Below are 16,933 nucleotides of genomic sequence, written 5' to 3' on the forward strand. Positions count from 1 at the left end.
TTTCTTTTATAAAACAGCTTCTTACTATTCCTGTTTTTGAAAACATATAAAGGCACCTTTTCACCATTTTCAGTCTATTCTCTCTAAAAACCGGGACATGGGCTAAATTCCCTGAAACCTGCCAGGACAGCTGGTGAAAAACCTGGACTGTCCCGGCGAATCTGGGACGCCTGGTCAACCTGTTTAAGTGGGATGAACAAACTGTGGGGCTTCTCAAAGGGGCGTGCTCTAATTAATTATTGATGGCTTAAATATGTAAGCTAAAAATATGTGCTTAGCATAGTGTGCTGTCGGACTGGTATTTTGCTGCTTCTTTCTGTCATCACACCCAGATATATAATATAGCGAGTAATATTACACCTACAACATGCCAGGACTACTGTATTTGTCAATGGTTTTAAACTTCATAAGATAAATAAGCAACAGTAATGGCTTCTTTGTATCAGATATTGTAAATGCTTTAGTTTTGAAATGATGAGACTGTGAAAGAATAACGAGTCTCATTGAAGTTATATCAAGCGCAGTGAAGGGTGATCCTGCTGTAGAAATTTTTTTTTCTTCACCCTGAGGGCAAAAATGGAAAGCCTGAGAAGTACCCCTTTCCGTACTCGGTTTTCAGGCGTGACGGACCACTTCAAGCCCTGGATGTGAGTGGCTCTACACCTCCAGTCCCCGTCTTATTGAGTAGTAAGTTATCTCCCCATTGGCCACTCTGTCTTCCCCAGGCCACCCGTGGTTCCGGCGCGCACCGGAAGTTACTCACTTGCTAATGTAGTCCCCCGTCAGGATGACGCCACAGGTCTGGCACTTGAAACAGCTGACGTGCCACTGCTTCTCCAGGGCCAGCAGCGACTGCCCGTGCTTGATCTCCTCCTTGCAGCCCGCGCAATCTGAAAGAGAAGGGAACACGAACGAGGAAAATATTAACCAGGCCTCCAGTTAAGCACTTCCCTTCAGCACCAAGAACACAAGCACCTCATAAACAAGTCACAGGCGGCAGAAAGCGGCCTGTAAATGGTCCCCACTGCTCCCTGAAGGGAGGACGGAATTCATACAGCCATTTCCTGCGACCTCTCATGATAACTCTTCCGGTGACAGAGGGAGGGGCGCTGGAGGAGAGTGACCTGGTGACACAAGATACAAGAACCAGAGTTGGACCGTCCTTTATTCTATCGGGCATCTCCGCAGGGGCTGCAGCCTTTGGAGGCAGTGGCCACCACTGGCTACTCGCCTATGTTCTCCAGCTCCCTCAGATTAATTACAACTGGAACAGTGGGTGCTTCAGGAGAAACAGAAAAAGACAGGGAGTAAAAATAAAAGGAGAGAGAAAATTGAGAGGAGGAATGGGGTGGGCCTGGCTTGATCATTTTTGAAAGAGCTGGTTTTGGCCTTGACAATCACAAATCATGAGGTGCAGGAATGGCAAGTACTTAGGAAACTGATTGGCTCGGACCAGTTCTTGAAGCAGAAGTGGGGTCTGTGGCTCAGAGCACTTCAGGATTACTTCAAGGCCGGAGGGCAGCAGCAACCCGCTGCCACTTGGTAACTTGGATTCAGTTCTTTACCTGCTTTAAGGAACGCAACTTGGGTGTGCGGCAGTCGCTGGTTAGTGTAGTAAGGGGGGGTCTTAGGGCATGCACATTTGTCTTCGATGGATCATGAGCCTGAGAGGTGGAATCATATAACCTGAGCTCACATTAATTTGTAAACCTAGCTCTCAAGGGCATCAGTCACAGGTAGGGCGCTCCTCCACCCCCTGCCCCTTGCCAGAACCACACAGAAAGTTGTGACTACAGTATTCTGAGGAACACAAGCTTCTTTTTTGCTAGAAAAAGCAAGAGCTATCCTCAAACAAGGCACTGGGTCAGACGGGGATAACATGTTTCACCTCTAGAGACACGACTCGCATCGGCTCACAAAGCTGGCTCTGTGTTTGGAGACAAAAATCTTGGATCCTTAGCCATGGACGCAGCTCACTGAGCTCCAGCCACTTCTGAAGAGATTTATACAGAGCCCACAAGGTCAAAAGTTTAAACCCTGGGATGACTGACTCATCCTTTTATAATGTTCAAGATTTATACAAATAGCATCGTTCTGTATGATAATATAAACACTGCTTCCGAGGGTTGAGCGTCAATCCTTAGTTGATAAACTTTAGATTGCTATATTTACAATATTGCTTTTCCTCTGACTGACTTAAGATGCTTTCTCATCCAGACAATTACTTGTGTGCGGTGTTACCCTTCAGTGAAAGGTGGGCCTCTGTGGAACACTAGCATTGATTGAAAGGGAGAGTTCTTTAATTGCTGTCATGGGGTAACTTCACCCGCCAATCAGCCTTTCATTAATGGGCCTGCGTTGTGACTGATCTACACTAGCTTATATCCAATAAGGTAGACCTGACGTGTGCCAGGGTCTTCTCCAGTCCTCCTGGCTTTTCAGAGGCTAAGTCAGGCATATCACGGACTCTACCCCAACACTACCAGCCTTCCTGAGCTGAACTTAAAGTATGATTTACTTTTTCCAACTGCTAATAGCTATTCTAAGTAAGGAATAATGTAAGATGGATTTTGCTCCATTCCTAACATCCCTTCAGAAACTCTGGTCTCCCACGACTAACCCTGCCTCAGGCATTCTGCCCTTTCAGAGCTCAGCATAAGGTATGATTGACTCTACCCAGCTCTTCTGCCCTTTCAAAGTGGTCCAAGTTAAAATGCTAAGAACAGTTCCAAACAGCTGGGCAGCCTGCCGACCTTCATGGCATCCTGAAGCACTTCGATGCAGCCGAAAGTAGCATGTAACAAAACCTAATTGGAAATAAATGAACGGAATATGATTGGCTCTACGGCTGCCCTTCCGGTCTTTCTGAGCCAAAGACCCAACATTTGACTAAATCTGCCCCCAATGTTTTGGCCTTTCACAGGGACCACCCTGATGGGAAATACCCACATTCCTGCAAGTATCTGGCACTTCTGAGCTCCGAGGGCGGGCCTCTCAGGCTGTGCTAGAGGGAGAAGCTTCAGGCGGAAATCCAGCTGGCCACGGACGCTCGCATCTTCCACAGGGAGTCACTAATGGAACGAGAGGGCTTGTCTGCTGCCTCAGCACCGGAAGTCGGCTGCGGCTGGGTTCCGTTTCCAGTAATGGAATGTACCTTTCTCTCCCACTGCCTTTCCCGTATTCCTCGAAACGAATTCAATGTTGATTTCATTTCCATTTCTAATTTTACAGGAGCCGACCAGAGGCACTGCAGTGTCATTCTCTCTGCAGTTCAGCCCGCCATTCTTTCCAGATTCCCCTCGCAAGTTGCCTCGGATGACCCTTCGTGCTAAACGTACTGTTTTGTACAGTCTGTCCATCACGAACACACTTTCCAATGCCTTTCGATGTATGGAACACGCTATTTTTTTGCAGTTTTATAGGGCGAGAACTCGACCCGAAGGTATTGGAGGGCTTTGCATGAGTTACATTTTCATTTTGTGGTAGGCAGGGGGAGATGAGGTGATGTGCCCCGAATATTGAGCCAGCGCTTAGACTCGAGCCTGGATCCCTAGCCCCAAAGTCGGCAGCGCTGTCCTGGACCCCACGTCCTCTACCCTTCTATCTATGTAGTACTTGTTTATCGACCTCTGTGCGAAATGTTCTCCCCACCTAAGAAAGAATATTCATATTTTGTCTGCATATTGGTGTTGATACAGCGCTTACTACCCCGGAGGAGGCACTGAAGCGCTTTGCGAACGGGTAGCACACTTCAGCCTGGGATCCCTGCGATTAAGAAAAGCGTAATATTTACAGGTAATCACCGTATTTCCATTTAGTGCAATGTGTAGTCTTCTTCCACATAGCAGGTTTTGTGACACTTCCGTACACCACCACATGCGGGTGTGTCACGTAAGCAAAATGCAAACATTGCAGGCGGGAGTGAGACTGCTGCAAAAAGTGAAGTACATTTTCGCACATTACACGCGTCACTACACTAAATAGCACTGGTGCAGATTAGCAGCAGCATGGAACTCGGACCGGGAATCTCTATCCCTCAGACAAGAACACAGCTCCTAGAGCTCATTTCGCTCGCATTAATGAATTCGTCAAGCGGCTCCCGAGCCATCACTTGATGGCCGTCTGAAGCAGAGGCCCGTGAAGCACATGCAGAGCGGCGAATGCAACTGAGGTTGCATTTCAGGGCAGCTGACATCGATCCAGCATAGACTCACTAATACGGGTTGCTGATGCCAGTACTTTGCTTCCGGTCTTGCAGCATTAAACCATCTGGTGGCGCTAGAATTTATATTTTCGCTTCTGCCTTGAGGGCGGATCCCAGGAGGTTGGCATGTTTTATTCATATCAAAACATCCTCAGGAGAAGAGCGCCATCAATTATTCTTTTGTCTCAACTTCATTCATTCATGCAAATATGCCTGCGCTTCTGAGATCATGGCAATAGAAAACGGACTTAACCGAAGACGGCTAGAAGGAATCTTTAGAGCAGGCCGGGAGGAAGGTGCGACTGAGCAGCGAGGCGGCTAAAAGCAGCTAGAGAGGGAAGTGTAGGCGGGTGAGAAGGTAAGGTGGAAGTGCATAGACGGACAGTGGCTGGAGGATTAGAAGCTGGGGAGTCAGATAGGTAGTCATATGACAGGTTAGGCAAGCAGTATACTGGGCAGGTAAATCTAGAATACTTTTGTTCCCAGACTTACGGCTTGGTCCGTGGATCTTGATGGGCTTGCCTGTGCTCAGTGAGTGGGAGCAGCTCTGGCAAACGCAGTCCTTCCCACTGAAGGTCACTTTGTCTCCAATCGGAAATGTTTTTCTGTAAGGAGATAAAAGAACATTTGTAGCTGTTCTAGATCATCAAGAGAACCTTATTTGTACCCAACACCCTAGTGCATATAAGCCACGCGACTACATTGGACAGGCAAGCATTGGCAAGGCCAATAGCTTGCCCTCTGACAGCCAGTCCTTTGCCAATGGTTGGTTGGTTTTACCATGATTTTTGTAAAAAGTTATTGTTGAGATCCAAACAAGGGTATTTATGAAGAATGAAGAAAACGTATTATCTTAAAAACAAGCAAAATTGAAAAATGGAAAAAGCAGAAAAAAGTTAAAGCAGCCTTAAACATTGATTAATTCCAATGGAACCTTTGTGACAGAAACATGAATTGAGGTCTCTTACAGTATGTAGACTGTAATCAAGGTCTCCGTACTTGTTGGGTCAGTGGAGGAGATGAGTCATTTTAGAGTGGACAAGGTCAGTATGAGGATGACATTTGACCCCAAAATAAACAAATAATTTAGGACTTTGAAATGTTCTTGAGCAAAAACTGTCCAGTTTGAGCTAATCACGGGCAGTGGCTGGAGTAAATTGCCCAGTCTCAGCTGGAGCCCTCAGTAATGCACAATTGCTGCTAAGAAACAGCTCCAGAGAAGAGAAAGCTTCTTTGGAGATTGATGACGGATGCAAGGTCACAATTTATTTGCTGGTGTTTCATGCTTACTTATTTTCTTGCAAAGGTAATTGAGCTATAGTGTCTTAAGTGGGTGTTTCTTGTGGATGGGGTATGGCATTGGTTCCTTAGCATCAGATCAGCTGGGCCCAAGTTCACCTTCAACAGTCTTTGTGAAGTTGGTATTTTCTGAGCACAATGTGCTGTACAAGGATGGGAGGGTGCTGCTTGGTCAATTGAAATATTGATCGCTCAACGCCACATCCGATCAAGCCTAAAGCTCCTTGTAAGTCTTTCACAGAAGCCAAGGTATACAGCAAATACTATGCCAACTCCATCTGAAGAATATTTAACTTTGATGGTTCTTTCTAGGTTCAGTGCCTTGAATTGTGGTTTCCTAGTTTCTTGAAGCTCCTTGTCAGGGTTCAGCAAGAGAGCTTGTCAATGGTCCAGCATCCTCCCTCTATTCCATTAATTATAAGAGCAGACATAATTAGCTACCTAGCTCTGTCACATATTTCCCAGCAGCAAGTGCATAAAATAAGTCAAGCTCAAGTCTTACACACTCAAACGAACATCGCCATTTTCAGAAGAATGGTCGCAGATCCTCCTTTCTCAGTCCTGCTATAACACAGCAAGCAACTGGCAGATAGGTTTTCTCAAGAAGGTACAATTTGATTAGCGTGCTAGTTCTCATAAAATTGATTAAACGTGATGCCCAGCTAGATCAGGTTTCTAGCCCCTGACCTGAACAGATGTGTTTTTTCACATTGTTGTCCACCCACCATTTAAATTATAGAACAAGCAGAGAACCTTAGGATTGCTACTGAATATTTAAATATTATAAGAGTCTTCCTACCCAGCCAAAAAGGCAATTTAAGCTTCTCTGAGCTGAACCATGCCCCTTTTGCCCACCTTCCTGCCAGAGTGATGAAAAGGATTTGTTCCAGAGTTTCGGCTCACCTCCAGGAGAGTACGCTCTTGCTTTCTTATTGATACACCACTGTACCTATCAATAACAATGATATTCCTTTCTCTTTCCATTTATAATTAATGCACACCTGTGAATAAATCCCGGGACAATCAAAGCTCAGATTTTTACAAAACCAGAACTAATTGCCAAATCTGAAGCAGTATTACATACAACATTTATTAAAGGAAAGAAATAAATCTTTAAAATGAAATTTCAAAGTGAATAGGGTTCCCTGTCAACAGTAATCAGGGGAGTTTACCAAAGGCAGGCTTGACTAGTTTTATGTCTCCACCTCTATTATCTTATTGATGAGGCTAGATGCCAAAACGTCTCTCTGGGTTGTATATTTAGACTGCATAGTTGAAGTTCTAAAAACATAATCAAGAAGAGAAATGTTGTTTGGCTTTTTCTACCATACATAGATACTGAAATGGTTATTCTGTGCTATGTTAGGGTTCTGCAGAGTGCATGATTATCTGTCATTATTGCACGGCACCCCCAAACCTTTTGCCTTCCTCCTCCTATTTTTTTGTACCTCCTTTTCTTGGCTTTAGGACTCAGTGCCCTTTATCACTGCTGATCAGTGCTAAAGTGCATGTGCTCTCCCTTCTAAACCTGGCATGATTGGCTTACACCTGATTGGCTTTTTAATTTACCTGTAAGTCCCTTGTACAGTGGTATCCCTATACACAGGGCCTGTAAATTAAATGCTACTAGTGGGCCTGCAGTGCAGCTTGCACCACCCACAGAAGTAGCCTTTCAAACCTGTCTCAGGCCTGCTACCACAGGGCCTGCGTGCGCAGTTTACTGCCACAGGGACCTGGCATCTATATTTACTTGCCAGGCCTGGAACTCCCCTTTTATTACATATGTCACCCCTAAGGTAGGCCCTAGGTAGCCCGATGGGCCGGGAGCTGTGTAAGAGGTAGGACATGTGCCTGGTTTGGTGTCCTGTCCTGTCTCTCTCATAGGATTGCATCGGAAATGACCTTTCATATGCCTAAGTGGTATTGTCTGATTTATGAAGGGTTGCATAGGCATGTTTGGTATGGTTGAAATGGTAGTGAGAAACGCTGCTTTCTGGTGTAGGTGGATTTTTTATTACCATTGTAGAAGTGCTACTTTGAAAAAGTGGGCATTTCTCTGTGCTCATAACTCTGGTGCTTTTGCAGCCTGACTCAAAGCCACATCTGGGGTAGAGTGACAGCTGGGCTTTGTTCATAATTCCCAGACAGCCATCACACAGGGAGGGTGGAAGTGTACCAGGACTACATCTGCATACTGAATGGTCTTCCTGGGCTGGGAGAAGTAGAGGCACACACTCCTCTGTAAAGGCAGTGGCCTGGCCTCACACAAATGGCTTGTTTACCCTCTACCGATGTCTGGAGCCAGTGCTGAAGGAGAAGGGGGCATTCCTGGAATTGGTTAGAACCTGCTGGACCCCCCCTCTCCACATTTGTGGAAGCTGTGCAAAATGAGTATAAGTACAGGGGTTGTCCCCCACATTTTAGACACTCTGTGGACCTGCCAGAGGAACCTGTTATGCTACTATGAGGAACAGCCATCAGAACTGACCTGCTGTGGCACCGACATGTGGCCTGCTGGGTCACAAGGAAGACTGTTGCTTTGCCCCAAGGACCATAAAGTGCTGGCCCACTACTTGCTTTACTTTCCCTTGGACATTCCCCAGTGACCTCCAGGGGCTAGGTGGTGTGCCCCTCTCCCCCCCTGTTTTATTACTTCATTTAGTAAGGAGCACTTCGGTGTTTCCCTGCTTCAGCGTGGGGAGAGCGCTTTGTGTGTTCCTACTTCAGCACAAGGGAAGTGCTTTGTGTTTTTCTGTGCAAGAGCGTTAGGAGCACTTCATCCTTGGAATCAGCATGAGGAGCACTTTAATTTTGGAGTGAGCACTAGCTTGGTCGCAAGGAAGTGCTTGTGTCACCCAGTGTGGACTCCCTCCTTCTCTCTGACAAACGGGAGGGATCACAAGGAGCTGGGGGATTAGCATGGACAAGCGTGCTCCCTGTGGTGCCCCCGGGACACAATCACACACCTGCTTTGGTGCTTTCATCGCCGTGCCTGAGTCTCAACACATAGAAACCCCCACTCTGCTGGGGCGCCGATGGGACCAAAGATCACTGCCGGCCAAGTGGGAGGGCTCAGCTTCGTGTCCCTGAGCCAGGAGGCTCAGACAGTGGAGTTGCAGGGTGTGAGGAATGACAGAGCCGGTGAGAGCCACCCCACCCACTCCTCGTAACACCAGGGAACCCAGAGAGGCTTCCCTGCACCGCAAGAGTTGTGGACTTGGTGCGGGGGCCTTGTGCAAGGAGGGTCCATTGTTCCCTATGCAGGGAGACTAGGAGAAGGCTGCCCGCTGACGGAGTAGGTGCGTGGGCCCCTTTTTCCTCCTTCGGAGGTTGCCAAATTATAAAAGGGGGGGGCCTTGACCTTGAGAAAGATCGGTCCCTGACGCTGTGTTGTTTTTGGGTGGCATATTACAGCTGACAGGATGGGACGAGAACCTCGACGTAGGTCCAGTGCCTGCGCAGCCACCTTTGTTTATCATAAACACGAGTGTAGGAGCGCAGGAGCTCCTGTGACCCTCTCTGGAGACCCATATGTACCACATATCATGCAAAAGGAATGCAGACATGTTGTATCTTTCAGGAGGAAGGTGCTGAGAGGAGCCCTGAACAGTCTACATTTCCCTAATATGTCTTACGCCCTCAAATTTATGGTAAATTGTCTGGTTATGACCTGAGTGGTTTGCTATGCCCTTTTTCTGTGTTGTAATTAGGAGCCTTTAATGGTCTACAGTATATATACTTTGGGAGGGAAGGTTTTGTGACATATGCAAAGGATGTGGACAGTTTTGCATTCATGATGATGTGGTTGTTATGCCATGTGCTTTTGGTGATAAGGATACCCTGACTACTGCTTGTTTTGCAGAATACCAGTAATCTATGTGTTTACCTGACCACTGCTTGCTTTTACAGAGTACTAGTAAGTTGTGGGATGTTCTGACAACTGCTTGTGAAGTAAGGTATTACTGATACATGTCATGTTTGGTCTAATGATGTTTTATGCAATACAGTTTATTTTTATATAACTTGTTGTGGAGTTTTCTTTGTGGTGTATTTATTGTGTCACTAGTGTTGTGTCTGTTGTGCAAACACTTTACACATTGCCTCTGGGATAAGCCTGACTGCTCGTACCCAGCTACCAATCAGGTGAGCAGGGGTTATCTTGGGTGTGTAGCCCTCTTCCCCTGACTAGAGTGGTGGTCCTTGCCTGGCTGAGGTGCCTACCCTAGCCAACCAGGAACCCCATTTCTAACAGTCATAGAAAGTGCTTTGTTAATGGACTGTTGATGCTATTAATAGGTAAATAATTAGGTCATATATTGTTGTCCAATTTTAAAGTGATCTTAAATTCTTCATAATTCTTGCATACAGCAGTTGGCCACTCTCAACATTTTTTAAGTTACCTTTAACTAAGGATCTGCATGCCCGACACAAATACTAGACCTTTTACCAGTGATAAAATCCAGTAGCTTTGATCTGCCAAAACTTAATGAATGGGTTCGATCTTTATCACACCCAATAACTACTGGGTGCTATAAACATCGTACCATTTGTAATTGCGATCCCTGCACAAACTGGTATTTGCACATTGATTGCAATTTAATGGGCCATTTTAATCGAGCCCTATGAGCTGGCTGCATATTTATTAAGAACACAGTGAGTGGATCCTTTAATGTGACCAGATGGATCAAGTAAACTTTATACAACAAAGGAGACAAGGCAGAGACCTCTGGAACTCCTTTTTGTATTTATTTGGGTGTTGAAGTGCAAGTGGCCTGTGCTTGATTCATGATGAATGATTCATTATCTTTGAAGGGAGTATTTCCAATCCCAATCAAGATTAAGCTGGGTTTGCAAACCCAGTAAATGATGAAGTTCAAGGCCACTGATAGACAACTGTAATCAGAGCTTTGATTCTGTTCTTGTCCATTGCGTTTGTCAGATCATCCTGTGGTATCAAAACTTATCCTGTCCCTCTGTCCAGTTGAAAGACTGTCCGACAGGTTCGTACAATACTATATCACTGCAGCCACTCCTGGGTTCCTCAGGTGCTCTATCGATAAATTTGATGGAACAGGAAGTTTAAACCCAGGCATTTGGTTGGAGATCAGATGAACACGCATTCAGTTTCTTCATGAAGGGCATGGCTTAAGCATTGTTGGATTCTTACAGGTAAGAAGGGAATAAATGATGAAGTAAACAAAACTGGTGCTAGGCTGGGGCTTTTTAATAGTATGGAGGATGGGATAATGAGGTGACTCAGAATCTAATATTGCTCACCAAGGTAAAAAATGATTTGTGATTCAGGCGTGTGACATGACTCAGAGTTATTAAAGTGACTAGAGGGAGTGACGCACATAGCAGTGAATCATATCACCATCTTATATAAGCTGAGTGAATATCCTAAAATCTGTCATGGGTAGATTGGATATTTTCTACAAGATATACTAAGAGCAGAACATCTGGAAGAGTTGAAGGCTAGGTATTAGAGCATTCAGGTACCTTGAGGTTGGATGACCTAAATGCTCTGTTTAAAGACACTGAAATAAAAAAAAATCTCCTTGATTATAATTACTCTTTGGCGTTTTTGTTAGCATTTCATATTATTGTATGTGGATCAGCTAGACTTTTTGACTGATTGGTGGTTGTTTTGTTGCCATTTTGCCTTTAACTGACGTTTTCATGTACTTGCTGATGATTTTTGTAGAATGCTTTGTGAATTCCTTTAGTATAGGAATCAGCTTGTCCAGAGAAACAATGAACTGCTGTCAAACTTTAAACATGTGATTACCAAGATCATTGTGCAATCATTTCCTATTGACGGATCGGTTTTGTTTTCTAGAACTTCGAATTTTTAATATTATTATTTTTACTATATTAATATATTATTTTGATGTGTCACTTTTTATTGTTTGTTCACAAAAACTATCAGGATAGAATATGTTGGGATGCTGCTGCATCTTGGCTGTGTGAATATTCTCTAATGAGCGACAGATCAGTAGTTTGGCTAGTGAGATGTCATAGTTGGCAATTGGGCAATCCACCAAGAAATGAGCACAAGATTATTTCAGTTGTAGACACTTTCCTAAACTGACATCTGAAGCTATTTTGGGGCTAACAACACTTTATAAAAACGACAAACATATAATACTCAAACTCAATTAAAATTAAGTTGTTTGCTGGGCGGCCCATCCACTCTCTGGGCTGTAGGAAAAAAATAATAAATAACTGCTCAGGCCACAGACCCGCACGTGTGTCCTTTTTATAAAATTACTAATTTCTTAGGATTCAAAAACATAATAAAAACTATGCATTCATGTTGGACTTTTTTCCTTATGCAGGGTCATCCCCAGTCTTTTTGTCTCCTTCCTCCTAGTTTTTCTGACCTCTCGCTGTTGGCTCTAGGACCCTGATCAATTTATCACTGCTGACCAGTGCTAAAGTGCAGGTGCTCTCCCATCTAAAGTTGGTATGATTGGCTTATACCTAATTGGCATATTTAATTTACATGGGCCTGTAAATTAAATGCTACTAGTGGGCCTGCAGTGCTGCTTGCGCCACTCACAGGAGTAGACTTTTAAACCTGTCTCAGGGCTGCTACCACAGGGCCAGTGTGCGCAGTTTTCTGCCACAGGGACCTGGCATCTAAATTTACTTGCCAGGCCCAGAATTCCCCTTTTACTACATGTAAGTCACCCCTAAGGTACGCCCTAACTAGCCCTATGGGCAGGGTGCCATGTGTATAGAAGGCAGGACATGTGCCAGGTTGCATGGCCTGTCCTGGTAGTGACAAACAGCCTAACTTGATGTCTCACTGCTGTGAGTGCTGCCTTCCCATAGGATTGCATTAGAAATGCCCTGCCTTATGTGTAAAGGGTATTGTCTGATTTATGAGGGGTAGCGTAGGTGTGTTTGGTATGGTTGTGATGGTGATAATAAATGCTGCTTACTTGTGTAGGTGTATTTTTTGTTGCTATTACAGAAATGCCACTTCAAGAAAGTTCGTATTTCTCTGTGCTTATGACTCTGGTGTTTTGCAGCTTGACTCCAATCCGCGTCTGGGCAGAGTGACAGTTGGGGCTTTGTGCATACTTTTCAGACAGCCTGTACACAGGGAGGGTGGAGGTGTCACTGAGGTGCATCTGCATACTGAATAGTCTTCCTGGGCTGAGAGAAGGGAGAGGTGGGGCACACCTGCATTTGTAAAGACTGTGCCCTGGCCTCACACAATAGGGTCGTTAACCCCCCACTGATGTTTGGAGCCTGTGCTGAAAGGAGAGAGGGGGCACTCCCAGAACCAGCTGTTACTGGTTGGAACCTCTTCTCCCTACCATTGTAAAACACTGTAAGGACTGAGTATAAGTACAGGGAAATTGTCCCCACAATTTGGAGACTCCTTGAAACATCTTGGAACTGGACACAGAAATGCTGCTGGAAGGACTCCCCAGGAACTGCCATGGACTGCTGCTGTGCTAACCTGTGACCTGTGGGTCCCTAGGAGCAACTGTCACTGACTGCATCCCCATGTGCTGGCCTGTTGTGGGGCCCTGCTGCCCTGTGCTCCTTTGTGTCCCCCAGGGAATGGGAATTGACACTCCTACCCCCTCCTTCGGCTCTTTTGCGTGAGGATAGCGCTGTGCTTCAGAGCTCCTGTTTGGGAGCAGTGGTTCCTGGAGAACATCTAACTTTCCCTCCTAAACGCTGTGGAAGCGCTTGTACATCAGGCAGTAGGGCCTCGTGCGCTCTTTTCCTAAAAAGAACTTAGCTCGGAGCACCTTGAAAGCACTCTAGTGATCCTCGCTGGAAACTCAACGACGCGGCCCAGGTGGATCAAGTAAATTCAGCACGCACAGAGCGCGCTCTCTGGCTAGTGCCCCGGGGGCACCGGAACATGTAAGAGCATACCCCGGGGGCACAGGCGGGAACGGCTCCCCGGACATTCGACCTCGCAACCTGGGTGGGTCTGCAGCGGTTGCTGGAGAGTGTGCTGGGTTGGGGAAGAGGTCCCTTCACCTGCCGATCGGGCAGGATCGAGGATCTCCCCACGGGAGGAGCAGGAGAGCTGGCCGATGCACCCGGCTGATAGGTAGATTGCAGCTGCCCCGTGCGAATACGGGTGGATGCTTAATTGAGACTCTTTGGGCAGTTGAGGAGTCTGGAGCCAGCAGGAGCTGCCCAGATTCCCCCTGCACCCTGATACTATCAGGGTGGCATGGCTAGTAGGTAGCAACCCCCGAGTGGAGAGCGGGCCGCTACCTGGTTGAACCCAAAGATACTACGGGACCTGTGCAAGGCACAGAGGTGCCTTCAAGCCTCTCTGTGGGTGTATGACTACCACAGTCAGGGTGGAAGGAGGGCCGAGTGCCCGTTCATTTCCCTGCCACCCTCTAGCCATTGGGAGCGTCAGAGCCCCTGTAATTACCAAGGGTGTTGGGGTTGCCGCCCCCTGTCTAAAAAGAGGTGACGTGGTGTCCTGGTAAAGACTTGGCAGTTTGGTGACAGGGTGATTCCACCATGTTCCTTGGAGAGGGCGTAACCATGATGTTCGTTCCTTAGGCATGCTGGAATTGTAAGGCTAAACCTGTCTTTTTCTAACTGGCCATATGCATCTGCAAATGTTCCTTTTATGAACATGACTTGTTGATATGTATTTTATTTAATGACGTACCATATGTTTTCTAATGTTCCTACTATGGATGTTTTATGAAATTCTTATGAGAAGTGCTTTGGTGTAATAACGTGTTTACTGACTACTGCTTATGTTGTAGAATACTGAGTAGCCTGTGTGTTATGTGTGACTACTGCTAGTTTGCAGAGTAACTAATGTGTAATGTTTTGACAACTGCTAAGGTAGCAGGATAGTACTGATATGTGATGTTTGGTCTAATAATTGCGTTGTGTACAATACATTATATTTTCATATAATCTGGTGTTGTGTTTCCTTTGTGGTGGGGATATTGCGTCACGTGTGTTGTGTGTGTTGTGCAAACGCTTTACACATTGCCTCTGGGATAGGCCTGACTGCTCGTGCCAAGCTACCAAGGGGGTGAACAAGGGTTATCTTGGACGTGTAACTCCCTTACCCTGACTAGAGTGGGTAAGTTCTGCCTGCCTGAGGTGCATACTGTAGCCAACCAGAAACCCCATTTCTAACAATTCATAACTATGAAAAATGACAATTTTCATGCATATGCTAACAAAAAACTGGCGTTTTTTCTGCTGACAGGAACAATGCAGTTTTCCAGTTACATTTCCAATGCGAAAGGCGTGTTAAGGTTTTTCTGTTCTCCACATGGGATATATTTTCCCATTTGGAGAAATCACATTTTCTTCCCTTCATTAATATATTGGCATGTTTGAAGATCCAGCCATTTTGAGAATAACATTAGGTGAGCAAATACAATTATGTGTGGAAGTTATGGTAGCCATGTCTACGAATGATCTTAAAGTTACAATTTAGCAGGTGTTAATTACATTTCTAATGGCTGCCCTCTAGAAACGACCCTCTTATGGCCCAGAACCCATATCTTAAGACTGGGTACCAATTGTCCTAATGGCAGATTCTACGTGAATGTAGCTTCAGTCTGCGTGATATTCTATTCCCACTCACAAACCAATGATGTGCAATTTACATACGGAATGGTTTGCAAAGGGAAATGCAATTTGCAATGCAACCTTTGTACATTCACAGAGGGTCATAAATCATTGATGCATTCATCTCTGAAATACACATAGGAGACACTGGCATACTAATATCCCCTAAAGCCCACAGTGCGGGGAGGCCCGAGCTCCAAGAGGGGGAGGGGTCTGTCATTATAGGCTACAAATTACAGGTAAAGAGTGCCCTTTAGCCTAACCATGCAGGATAAAGGCTTCCTCACTTTGTAGGGTAGCCACTGTCTTTGCACAAGGAAAGGACTGTCCCTTTAACTTACCAACAAGGGACTTTGATTCTCTCTTCTGCTATTAAGTCACGGTACGGCATCTCATTACCGCCTACATGCAAATCGCTGGACTCACTATGTGGGATACGCAACCAAAAGAATTACTTGTTCGACAACTTTCTACCCATGGTAAACACACTCTCTTCAGCCTGCCTACAGAAGGTGGTTGCTACCTCCTCCCGCTGTCTGCCTATGTAAAGGCTGTCTCTGCCCCAACATAATCTAGGCAAGGACTCTCCTCGGCGCCCGCATCAGGAAAGACTCTCCTGTCCCCTCCCTCATCAGCGGAACTCGTATCTCCTCATCCCACCTGTCGAAGGTGCACACGCTCACTGTCTCACCTGTCTTGGCTGATTACCCCACAGTCTTTGGTACATCAGCTGTCTTCTTCCTCTTAACTGCTTTGTTGCGGTTATTCCTAACCCCCGGAGGGTCAGGGCAGCTGAACTGAGCCGAGTGGCCTTTTCCTTGTCACTCCTGCACAGAGAACACATCTTTTCAGTAGAAAGGCTGGAAATAGCAGCAGAGGCAGCTGAGGCACCCTCAAGTCCCAAAAATGTTTGGTCTGGCTCGACTGTGCAGCTGTTGCCAAACCTTATATGCTCAACAAAAAGTCGTTTAACAAGCACCAATGAGAGGGGGTCTTTGCCTCTGCCCACACGTAGATTACTCTTGCATGGCTCTGCCGAAAAACAGTTACTGTCACACCTATTCACTCCCAAGGGGTGTTTCCTACCTCAAAATGGCCACTTTATTGAATCGTAATGGCACAGCAGCATGCAAGGGGAAACCCTCCATCATGTTACAATGTAATTTACTAAAGCTATTTTTTCCTCACCAAGCCTCTGGAGCCTCCCGGAGAATGGCTGGCTCAACACAACATTATTAAGTTTCCATAAAACATGAGCTGACAAGCATCATGATGTAATTTCTCAGTGAATCGTCTACAAAGCCCATCATTCTGATGCACAGTGATGAGGTGCGCTCTAGATAACACGCGCTGACATTAGGTAGTGATTATGATGGATTCTCTTGATTTGGAGGAGGCCAGAAGTCAGTGTCACCACACATTCACAGGTGCTTACATATGAGCCCCGCCATCTGTCAAAAGCTCAACTGTAATCCAAGAGCCAGATGGGATGTCATTGTATGGGAGACCTTGGCCATATATGGCTTTAAAAACAACAGGCCTGAATCACCACAACATTTGTTATAAGAGCAGGCTGAGTCATCTGCAAGAAAGGTCATGAAGCATGTTGTTTTCTGTAACATTGGGTTACAGGAATGTTTATTGACAACCTGGACGTCTAAAACTGTATATACATATAAGCTACATTTAGTTTGTTGTAGTGTAACTTCAATGATACCTCCTTTCCCAAAATACATGGTCTTGGTGTTAAGCAAGTTGTATAGATACCAAGATGGTCAATTTCTCCTTGGAGCCCTGCAATAGTGACATGTAATAAAAAACATGTGACCATGCTCACTT

The 16,933-nt window shown here is 45.7% G+C and overlaps 1 protein-coding gene across 1 annotated transcript in view; it reads right to left on the minus strand.

Annotated features, from left to right (window-relative positions):
• The window catches only part of ABLIM3 (actin binding LIM protein family member 3), a 422,843-nt gene that overhangs the window by 139,704 nt on the left and 266,206 nt on the right, over nt 1-16,933 (minus strand). The window contains exons 4-5 of the mRNA XM_069244632.1: nt 4,697-4,809; nt 764-890 (exon numbers count right to left, since the gene is read on the minus strand). Of these exons, the coding sequence (XP_069100733.1) occupies nt 764-890; nt 4,697-4,809 (240 nt within the window). The remainder of the gene's footprint in view (nt 1-763; nt 891-4,696; nt 4,810-16,933) is intronic.

This window comes from Pleurodeles waltl, chromosome 7, assembly GCF_031143425.1.
Source record: "Pleurodeles waltl isolate 20211129_DDA chromosome 7, aPleWal1.hap1.20221129, whole genome shotgun sequence".
In the NCBI taxonomy this organism is placed as follows: Eukaryota; Metazoa; Chordata; class Amphibia; order Caudata; family Salamandridae; genus Pleurodeles; species Pleurodeles waltl.